We start from the raw sequence: 11,564 nt of genomic DNA, 5'->3' as shown, positions 1-11,564 counted from the left end.
GTCTTCACGAACTCGATTTTTGGTAGGCCGGACAACGTCATACATACATACTCCCTTTTCAAAATTTCAAAAAATAAGAAACAAAAAGGAAAGAAAATATAAAATACATTGTTTTTTTTTTTTGGGTTCCTAAAAAAGAAAAGAAAATCCAGTTTTTTTTTTTAAATAACAGTAACTTAACTTAACTCAACCTAACTCCTTCTCCTTCTCCTTCTAAAGTCGCACCATATTTACTAATTTATGAGTAAATACGTTATATATAAAGATAAATATATATACACAGTGCTAACGTATGTATGGAATGAATAGATTTACGATACGGTTGTATGGAAATGGTATATATACGGAGAGAGAAGTAAAATTAAATAGAGAGAGATAAATGAGAAGGAAACGGGCACTTTTGGTATAAGCCACGGACGCTTTCAGCCCTCATTCAATGCCTTACCAAACTCACCATCTCAATTTCTTCCAATTCCACACCTTTACCCCCATTCATCTCTCTGCAACCTCTCTCCTATCTTCTCCTCCTCCTCCTCCTCCTCCCACTGATTTTCAGGTATTTTAATTAATGTTTTAAAAACAAAGCATCTCAAGACACAATATGTATAAGAACATGTTAACATTAACTTTTAACACGTTTTGCTTCTTGCTGTGCGGGGGTTGGTTGGGTTTATCGAAAATTAAAAATTGTGGGTTTTGTGTGTTTTAGGATATGGAATGCGTTGAAGCCGCTTTGAAGACCAGTTTGAGGAAGGAAATGGCTCTGAAATTAAGCCCACAGGCGGTTGATGAAATTTGTGCCGTTAATTTACCAAACGGCGTCGCTTGCGACGACTTCTTCGTTGACGACCTTCTTGACTTCTCTAACGATGACGTTGTCGCTGAACAACAGCAACTGCAAGAGCCCCAACAAGAGAAAGGAGAAGAACAGAAGAAACACACCCTCACTGTCTGTTCAAAACAAGACCAAGACTTGGACGAGAGACTCAATTTTGACGACTTGGGTCCCATACCCACCAGCGAACTCGCCGTCCCGGTATTTCAAAAAATGCCTTCTTTTTTGTAATTTCTTTCTTTCCTTCGGGTTTTTTTTCCCGTCCATTTAAAAAAAAATTAATAATTAAAGGTGACATTTTTGCAGACGGATGATGTTGCGAACCTTGAATGGTTGTCTCATTTTGTTGAGGATTCTTTCGCGGAATACTCTTCACCGTTTCCCGCCGGAACTTTGCCGGTGAAAGCAAAAGAAAACGGGGCTGAACCGGAACATAAACCGGCTTTAGCAATTCATTGTTTCAAGACTCCGATTCCAGCCAAGGCCAGGAGCAAACGCTCGAGAACCGGCCTTCGAATTTGGTCTCTTGGGTCCCCTTCTTTATCAGACTCATCCTCAACTTCAAGTGCCTCATCTTCGTCATCCCCTTCAAGCCCTTGGCCAGTTTCCACTAACCCCGGTTCATTGGCCAGCCTTAGACCCGCCGAACCGTTCATTGTAAAACCTCCGAAGAAAAAGTTGAAGAAAAAATCGCCGCCGGAAGGGTATAACGCTGGAGGTAATATCAGTTGGGGTCAGTTTACTCGCCGGTGCAGCCACTGCGGGGTTCAAAAGACCCCACAGTGGCGAACCGGACCGCTTGGAGCCAAGACTCTGTGTAACGCATGTGGGGTTCGTTATAAGTCGGGCCGGCTCTTTCCTGAGTACCGCCCCGCTTGTAGCCCGACCTTTTCAAGTGAACTGCATTCGAACCATCACCGTAAAGTGATGGAGATGCGGCGCAAGAAGGAAGGGCTGGGTCGGACTGAGCCCGGTCTGGCTCCTGCGGTTGTGTCGAGTTTTTGAAGGGAATTATAATTTAGGAAGGATTAAGAGAAACCTAGAAAGTGAAGTATTAGTGTTTTTTTTTTAGTTTGAACCCGGTTTAGGTAAGGAGGTCCAGTTCAAATTAGTGTACATTTTTCTTGGTGGGTGCGGGTAGGTTTCTAGGATTAGGAATTTAACCGAATTAGGAAGACTTTTTCATATGTGTTGGTCTATCTTTTTTCTTCAATTTAAATTTTTTAGTGTGTTCCCTTTTTTTTTCCTACTTTTTTTTCCAATATATATTTAATTATTTATTTATTTATGGACTTGTGTACAATATATTAAGGGTTGCGTCCATTGAGTGAGTGTGGTTGATGAAACCGTTCAACCTTTTTAAGAATGGCCGTTAAAAAGCAAAAAAAATTATGAGGGTTATCAAAAAGTTTTTGTTTCTAATAAAAGCTAAAAAGGAAACAAGAGTGAATGATGGAATGTACCCACCGCTGATACACGAATATACATTAAATGATAGATCTCAATCAGACGGCAAGGCATCTGGGTGTTCAAAGAAACTTGTCAACGGGGGGCTCTGTATTTTGAAATTGAAAATACCGCCTTGTTAAATTGGCGCTGGTGGAAATTTTAATGTGGTTTAAAGGGCCGTCCGCCCATCACCCACATGCCATCAGATCAATCAGCATTTTAAAAATTTGGCTCATTGATTTAAGGGAATCATCAATCATTCATCATGTGCGCATGCACTAACTACTTCAAATCTGTTCCTATTTGTACATGCAATTTGATTAGCCCGACGACTTGCGTTCCGAGAGATGTCCTCTGTCGATTTAGACGTTACCATACGGCATATGCATAACAAACGAATTGGCTGTTCGAGGAAACCAGTAAATCAGAAGCTAAAATTGCGTGGGAAAATTGGTAATAGGGAGAAAATTTCGACGGAAAAAAAAAAAAAAAAAGATATAGCATGCGATTTGCCCGTAATCTGGATGTAAATAGACTGCTGTATTAATTAGATTCCTTATGCATTGAAACTCTTAATCCTAACTTCAGAATTTATCAATAAAGATAAAATTTTGGGGCTAGAAAATATCCAAATGAAATGGATAAAAAATGGTCGGATATATAATTCAAATGATTAAAGACAACAAATCAACATAAAATGTCATGGATTATCAGGAGTTTTCATAATTATTCCTCGTTGTTTTAGTCAGATATAACCCGGCCTGAAGAATAATAAGACATTTGTTGAAGGTCAAACAGCTTGAGCCTCCCCCACAGGAAGAGATTACCAAGTTTAGACATTAGACTCGCTAATTACTGTGTAGCTGCCACATGTCGAAAGCTTGTACTTATCAGAATCCCCATCAGTCAAATGCGAGTCGCTTCTGATCATTACTCAATATCTCAGCAAAGATTAACAATTAATTAATTGATTAACCAATCCTAGTCTTCACGAATAGAAAATCTGCGAATTAATCGTATTGGAAAGTTAACTGATGGTAGGGGATTTTTTATAAATAAATAAATTCTCGCCATCTACTTACAACAAGCCCAAACTTTAAAAGAGGTTTTTAAAAATTATCCAAGTTTATTGTTGTTTGGAGTATTAAATAATAAAATATCTGAAATTAATAATGATCATGTGGCCCGCGCCGCTCATCACGTGCCTTCCAACAGTCCACTCGGTTCACTTGAAACTTATTTGGAAGTTCAAACAATACGCCTCCCCCACCAAAAATCAAACTAATGTCTGTATGCAAGCATCCTGGACAATCAACAATTTAACCCAAAAAGAAAAGAAAAAAAAAATCTCAAAAAAATTGTTTCAATTTATAATATGTGGGTTGCGTGGCAGTCACGTGATGGCTATCTCCCACCCGTTCCCAACAACTTCCCAACGCCTGCAAAAGATAGTGCAGTGCGACAATTAAATAAGAATGGTGGCCAAGGTGGATCCAATTGTTCAAGTTTTGAGGGACATTTGGGGGTGATCAATGGGCCTTTTGTCTTGTGGGAAAACTCATGTACTTACAATATTAAGTGTAAGAATTCGATACTCCATAGAAATATTTATATGAGTTATTTTCAATCCTTCCTCAATTATCAAATAATTGAGTGGAGCCAGTCTATCTCTCACAAAATGTGAGTGGAGTAGACAAACCTCGAATATTTAAGAGAGTTTAAATAATTTGGGCAGTGTTTCAGAAGAGTACATACCACAAAAAAGGTCCTAATTGTAGAATCTGTTTGTAAATATTAATTGAAATACCTAACAAAATGTGAGTGGAGTTGATAACCCTTGAATATTTGAGAGGGTTTAAATAATTTGAGCAGCGCTTCAGAGGAGTACATGCCACGAAAAAAAATCTCAATTGTAGAATATGTTTGTAAATATTAATTGAAATACCTACAGTCTTATATAACAATATTCAAAAAAAAAAAAAAAGGGGACATTTGGGAGTGTCGCACACTTGAATTTTAACCCCCCATCTTTGTGGTTGTGACTTCAATTGAGGCCTTCTTCTTTACTACCTGTTTTTTGGTCATTCATTTTGACATTAAATTGGAATTATTGGCTACTATAAAACTACCTTCCATTATGACTCATTTGTCGCAATAACAAACTTTATAAAGGAGTCAAATGAGAAATGAAAGCGAATTATAATGGAAGCAATACTATCAATTAAATTAATTGACGATGACGTTGGTGGGAATTAGCTAGAATTGAGATTTTCTATGTTCTCGGTTATACTTATACGAAGAAATTTGCTGAACAATGTACGGTCAAAAATTGAAGCCGGCTCTTCACTTTGTTGAATATAACACGTGGAAATTATGTACCGTGTCTTCCACGGGGAAGATCCAAAGGGGCAAAAATACTGAAACACACATTTCTTTTTAAAAAAAAAAATTAATTCGTCTCAATTATGTGCCTATGCTATGTATTTGATGAATACAAATGATGCATCGATAGTGGCCGCTATTCAAAGCTTTTTGACCCCTACGTTAAATCATCTGTCTCTTTTTGCTCGGCACTCTCAGAAATGATCATGATCTCTTTATATATAAGTTTGATTTTATAATTGTAGTAGGATATATTTTAGTGGACATGTTGCTGGGTCGTCCAATACAAGTCTCTTGTTGGTTGAGATTAGACATTGCACGTTAGTGGAATCGTGTTAGATACATCTGCTCTGAAATCTGAATAAGTGAATATGGTGGACTATGCATGAAATATGAAACAACATTTAGGCGTGCCTCCTGATTTTATTTGTTTAATCAAAATTGCGTTAGTGATACAATAATCTGACAGACTTATGTTGGGTTGTTAACAAATATTAATTTGTCTGGGCTTAAAAAGGTAAAAGAATTAATATAAATCAAATCAGAAGAGAAATCTTGTAGATTACTTGGGTGACAGTTTTAGATTATCATTAGAGTTAAATTTATGTAGTATAATTTAATTAGTTGGATTAAATAGTTCTTGACTGTCGTTATTTATTTTTTATTATTTTATGTTTTAATTCGATCAATAAATATAGATCACGTCAATAAACTTTTTCTCCACCATCGAATGTTTAAATGGATCAGGCCATTTCTCAACGAGCACCCTCATTCCAAATAGCCGTAGTTTAACTTCATGCTGAAGCTCTCAGAGTGAATAACGGTCTTCAAATTTTCATCATCACAATCCTCACAAAACAAACCAGCCTGTATGCGGCTGCTGCTACAACAAGAGCATGGCCAAGTTGGTCTTGCGCGGCGTAGGCAGTGGAAACATTACTCACAAAAAAAGTGCTTTTGTTTGTTGGGCCCAAAGCCAGGATATCGGGCTGCAAAAAGGCCTTGAAAACAGCCCTGGCCCTTAACTCAAATCAAATAAAATATCTCGCTTGCAGAATTATCATTTACCAAAGACAAGAATGTTTTAGATGCATGTCTCCAAATTGTCTTGAGTTTAGAAAAAACTGATTCACATTTAATTGCAGTGCAAGGAGTTATTTGGTGTCGAGATCTTGTCAAAGTTGTCTCCGGACAACTAAGCATGGCAAATTTAGTGGCACTAAAGAATGTTCACCATTGATGCGCTTGATACACTATATTCTATTATTTTAACGCATGTTTTATACTGTATTACATTAGCAATGAATTATCATAATGTTATACAACGTTCGGTGCAATATTGTATTGCATTAATATTTAATTATATTGTATTTGATGCTGCATTGTATTGTATTAATTTTTTTATTAATTTAAATTATATATATATTTAGAAAACAATATTTATTAACTTTTTATTTATTTATTAAAAGAACACATTTATTTTATTTATTTACTTTTTTTAATTTTCCTCTCTCTTCTTTTTTTTTTCTTCAAATTTTTCTTTTCTTTGGATAATGCTTTTGAATGTATTACTATCTGCTTCCTCTCTCTCCTCCCTTTGTCTTCTCCATATCTGTTTCTTCTTCGTTCATTTGGTGTCGAGATCATGTCAAAGTTGTCTCTGGAAAACTAAGCACGGCAAATTTAGTGGCACTAAAGAATGTGCTCTATAGTCATAGAAGATTCCAAAACCTCTATTCCCACGGTCACTATATAAGTACGAAGTTATTTGGATGATCACCCCTAAGTAAGCTAGATAGGCTGGTTGCTCCTTACGACTCAACCCCATCCAGTGACCGTACCATTTTATCCATCACCTCCACTACCACCATTGCCGCTGTATCGGCCAACTCCACTTCCTTGACCACTTCTATTTCCACATTATGATCAATTGAGTGGTGTTCTTTTAATCTGTTATCCTTATCCACCACTCCCTCCTTCATTACCAGCTCCACAACTTCTGTCACCACCACCATTACTGATATTAGTATTTCTTTTTCGAAAACTCTCTTATGCCCTTAATCATCACTTTGTTACTGCTATTAACTAAGCGGCCTTTTCTTTTCATTTTTTTTTAAAGAAATTGTGTGCCTCATGTGACTGCCAAAAAATATAGACACTTACACCATACTATGTGTCCATTAAAATCATCAATATGGGTAAACGGATATATTTTATATTGGTCTCAAATTAAAAATAAATGTAAACACGGTTCAAATTGATTATGGATTAAGAAATGAATATTGGATATTGTTTACAATAACTCTTTAATTTAAATAAAGAGTTAGGAGAGAATAACCCTTTATCTCTTCTCAGCCTCATTTTCTTTTTTCAACTTTCAACTCTAATCATCTTCTCTTTCCCTTGCCAAAAAAAAAAATATATATCTATAACAACTCACTTCTTATTTTCTTTATCTTGTATTTCAATTCCTAGTAAAGAACCATATATACAGTAGAACTTTCATAAATTAATATTTAATAAATTTGATAACATTAACTAATAATAGTTTATATCCATCCCAACTTAGGACTAACGTGGTAAATTAGTAATTCAATAAATTTATTAGAGAATAAAAGAAAATTCTGATTTTTTTTCTATAGGATCCACGATAATAAAACAATAATTAACCAATTTGAAACTAAATACAAATGATATATTGAGGTTTTTTTTTTGTTGTATTGGTATAACACTTTATATATTTTATTGGTTAGTGTTGCTTTCTTTATGCTTTTTAGGTGAGAAACTATTGTTGTATTCTGTATGTCATGTAAAGAGAAATAAGAGAGAGATCGACTTAATATATTGATCCAAAACTCTTCTCTAATGAGTTATCATATAATCATGATTCAGTCTTGCAATCTAGCCAAAGGTTTTTGAAGAAACTAATTGTTCAATCAAGATCAAATAAGAATCGTATCATATGCTTGAAAGATTCATTATGGTTTAATTATTATACTATCATACTTTATAAAAATTCATATCATGAATGTGATATTATCTTTGTATATCAATAAATTATTAATTTATCAATATATTAATATTCTTTAAATTAATAAATTTTTTAGTGCTTCAAAAGTTTTTTTTTTTTTTTGGGACTCATCAACGCTTCATATCTTAGGGTACATTAAGAAAGTAAAATATATAGATGCAACAAAGATATCAATAAATTAATACAAAACTATTGAGATTAGGAGATAATCACTCTCAGTGCTCTCAATTGACTACCTTATCGTGTAAACAAAAAAGTAAATTTAGTAAATTAATGAGGAATTGTGTATTTGTGAAATTAGAAATAGTGCTTTTGATTTTTAATCATATCTTTTATAGGATAACCAAGATTTTTAATGCAAAGGAAAAAAAAAAAAAAAAGGAAAACATACAAACCAAAATTGCTTAACCCTGCCTTCCTTAACTATTTACGTACAACTTAGTAATCGCCCAATGTAACAACTGCAATTGATGGATGCAATTTGGAAAAGAAATTGACACTTGAAGACGATTCATTTCATACAAAAATTGAAGGAAAAAAGCCAACCAGCATATTCTCCAAATTAAAACACTACCGAAGTAATAAGCAAAGATATAAAATTTTATTATATATAGCGCGTTTGGGGCAGCTGCGCTGCGCTGCCACCACAAACGCGTCTATAGTTTCACTTTCACACAACAAAAATGTACATATCGTTGACGTCCAGTACAAAAGAAAAGACACTCCCAATCACCAGTTTGACGTTAATTAACAATTTAAAAATTTATTTCGGGTAATGTAAGACATCAAGGTTGTTGAATAGAGTGAGCAAACCAAATATAGCGACAAAGCAAAGGCAAAATAACGGTATGGGTTCTCAAATCTCATATTCTCTCCCATGCACCCACACAATGTTCATTGCATGGGATGGCCGTCCCCAATGTGTTCGTGTTTAGTTGTGAGGAGGAGCGACTCACCCTCTAGCCGATTTTCTATGGCCACCACCACCACATCCCCAAAGCCAGCAATTACCATTGCCACCTCCACCCCAGCCCCAACCTCCGCCATGACCTCCTCCTCCTCCTCCCCCACCACCACCACCATTACCTCCTCCGCCACCGCCACCCCCTCCTCCTTTACCACCACCTCCCCCTCCGCCGCCTCCACCACTTCCTCCACCCCACCCGTGTCCTTTACCACTGTTTCCTCCACCTCCTCCTCCTCCTCCACCACTACCACTGCCTCTGCCTCCTCCATTTCCTTTTCCTCCTTTTCTTTTGTGTGGTTTATGCTTTCCTTTTCCACCACCACCGCCATTTCCTCCTCCATTACCAGCACCGCCACCGCCACCACCCCCTCCTCCTCCTCCTGCTCCCCCACCACCATTGTTCATATGACTCCCGCCTTTAGATGAGTCTAATGTGTTTCTTCGATCTAATTGGTTATCCTCAACCACATTGTTGCCTTCAAGTGACAGCTTAGAATTGGAACTAGCATTGAACTTAACTGCATTCTCACTTTCCTCGAAGCTGTGAAGCCCGCAAACCAAATATGAGCTCAATACCGCAGCAAGAAGAAGAAGGAAAGCTCCAAATCCTCTTGCAGTCTCCATTGTAAATGAATTTGCCTGACTGAGAATGCAAAGACTTGCAAAAAAACGTTTGCTTTTATACTCTTCGATCGCATTGCATTTGTACATCTAACGATCCAATAGCCGTTAATTGCAAGCCACAGAATGTCCCCAGTCCCTACAAGCACAACGACCAACTCGATTACTCGAAGCAAATTAAACCCTCTTTCAAAAGGCTGCATGCCTTGCAGCGCAATTTGTCCCCACCCCCAGTTTCAGTGACTAAAGCATACTTGAAAGGCACACTAGGCGCATGCATTCACCATCCCTCTACAGCTTCAGTCACCATGCACCCCTTAATATCTGTTTAGATTAATTCCCACTTTCTTGTATCAGTTCACATAATGTAAACACCTTTAATTTAATTTCTTCTCTCTATCATGTGTTCGCCGCCATTATATATATATATATATATATATAAAAACGTAATGAGATTGGTATATAGACACCATGAACTTACTTTACATACATAAATAAGTATTCAGATGATGATTACACACACACATATATAGAGTCACGGAATTAGGGACAGGAAGTACACATGTTTCTGCTTATTATGTACAGTCAAATAAAACAGTAATGGAAAATCTACGCCTCGCTAAAAGTCCACTATGTACTATTTGGCCTGATTTTGGTGTTAAAAATTCCTGATAATACTTAATCTAATTAAACATATATCTTCAAAAAAATCAAAATTAATTAATTGGACTTTAGGATGGGGGTGGGTCAATGTACATATTTTTGTGCAAATGAATTTCTCGCATTGAGAGATTTTAGAATACATTAGAAGTATCATGTCAGTCATACAATAAATAAATGATACTATAACATGTGTGTATTTATTTTGAAAACCCATCACGCAAGTAGTAATTATATTAAATTTAATTATACATGTCATACATGCATCAATTGATTGTAATACACAAGAGGTATTCCAAAATTTCTCGCATTTAGAGAATGCATCAATCTAAATCTATATATGTGTATTGAATTGATCCCATGTGAAGTTTGGCTTTTGCTTGACGAATGAGAATTGGTGAGTGCAGGAAGGCAGTTGGCAGCCATGTGATAGACGATCATAGTGGGAGTGTAGACAATTCAAATATAATTAGGCTGAGCTAGGATAACAAATGCCACTATTAAATATTGTTGTGGATTTTGTAATAACTTATTATATTGTTTAAAGTAGTGCACTTCATTCCAGATAAAGGTTAGGGGACCAGCAACATCTACTAATTATCTATACTCATCATGATTTCTCCATGTGCCGTATTTCCCTTTTCTTCAAGTTATTGCTCATGCCAATACCTAGCACCATCTCTCTGTCGCCCAATTTCATGATTCGTAATGAAATACTTGGCCACAGTTGGGAACAACTACTTCCAACACATAAATGTGTACCACTGAAAACAAACAATTATCTCATTACTTGGTTTTTAGATATTAAGTCCTTTACGGATAATTAATGAGAAATAATAATTTTTTTTTAAATTGACAAACACGTACATTAATATAAACAAGCGAATTCAAAGTCCAGTCAGGCGACTATAATGAGCTAATTAGTAATTTCTGTTGATGTTAATGTTAAGCAACTGGACTATTAAATCAACTACTTGTCCGCCATCCCCTGTTAAAACTACTGGGCTTTAAATCGTGTATACGCAGACACGGGCCGTGGATTACTTCTTACGCTGAAATGAAGTTTTGGGCTAACACACGATCGAGAGCTGCAATTGGTCTCCTCTGGCGTTGAATCCAAACTCGTTGAAGGCTTTTTATTTATTCACTTTTTTGAGAGTAAACTTGTCGAAAACTTCAAACTTTAAAGCTACTACTAAAATTTACGGATTAAAATTTAGTATTGAATGGAGTCTTTGTTAAGCACTTAATCAATGGTCATGATTTATTTATTTATTTATATTGCCAAACAACTCTTGATTTAATATTCAATAAAAACTGAATTCAACACTAAATCTTTGTCTAAAATTGACATCAAAATTATCTAAATTGCACAAAATAAACTGGATTTCTAAAGCTACTTTGAGAATGTTAAAGATACTGTGACGTATATCAATAGGTTAGGAATAACCATTTTTTTTCTTCTAGTTACACGAACACTGTGAATGACATTAATGACTATTTTTGCATGATTTAGATTAATAGACATCGATTTTGCTCAGTCTTCAAGTATGTATTATCTAATGTTTTAAGTAGTGACATAATTTGAATAAAAATGGGAGTACCATCATGTGTTGAAG

The 11,564-nt window shown here is 35.8% G+C and overlaps 2 protein-coding genes across 2 annotated transcripts; one reads left to right on the top strand and one right to left on the bottom strand.

Annotated features, from left to right (window-relative positions):
• Nucleotides 1-363: 363 nt before the first annotated feature.
• On the top strand, nt 364-2,073 carry LOC102628943 (GATA transcription factor 5-like). Its single transcript, XM_006466829.4, has 3 exons — nt 364-556; nt 710-1,036; nt 1,142-2,073. Exons 1-3 carry the CDS (start codon nt 437-439, stop codon nt 1,838-1,840), a joined length of 1,146 nt encoding a protein of 381 aa, XP_006466892.1. The 5' UTR covers nt 364-436; the 3' UTR covers nt 1,841-2,073.
• Nucleotides 2,074-8,649: 6,576 nt separating this feature from the next.
• LOC107178857 (putative glycine-rich cell wall structural protein 1) lies at nt 8,650-9,288 on the bottom strand. Its single transcript, XM_015534500.3, has one exon. The coding sequence runs from the start codon at nt 9,286-9,288 to the stop codon at nt 8,650-8,652; it is 639 nt and encodes a 212-aa protein (XP_015389986.3).
• Between the last annotated feature and the right edge of the window lie 2,276 nt (nt 9,289-11,564).

The sequence above is a fragment of the Citrus sinensis genome, chromosome 7 (assembly GCF_022201045.2).
Source record: "Citrus sinensis cultivar Valencia sweet orange chromosome 7, DVS_A1.0, whole genome shotgun sequence".
NCBI classification, from domain to species: Eukaryota; Viridiplantae; Streptophyta; class Magnoliopsida; order Sapindales; family Rutaceae; genus Citrus; species Citrus sinensis.
Note: the sequence above shows the minus strand (reverse complement) of the source record. Positions and strands in the feature narration are given on the sequence as shown.

Coding starts and splice junctions, on each gene's coding strand:
- LOC102628943 (XM_006466829.4), top strand. CDS start 437: ATGCCTTACCAAACTCACCATCTCAATTTCTTCCAATTCCACACCTTT. Junction 557..709: donor CTCCTCCCACTGATTTTCAG/GTATTTTAATTA, acceptor TGTGTGTTTTAG/GATATGGAATGCGTTGAAGC. Junction 1,037..1,141: donor CCAGCGAACTCGCCGTCCCG/GTATTTCAAAAA, acceptor ACATTTTTGCAG/ACGGATGATGTTGCGAACCT.
- LOC107178857 (XM_015534500.3), bottom strand. CDS start 9,288: ATGGAGACTGCAAGAGGATTTGGAGCTTTCCTTCTTCTTCTTGCTGCG.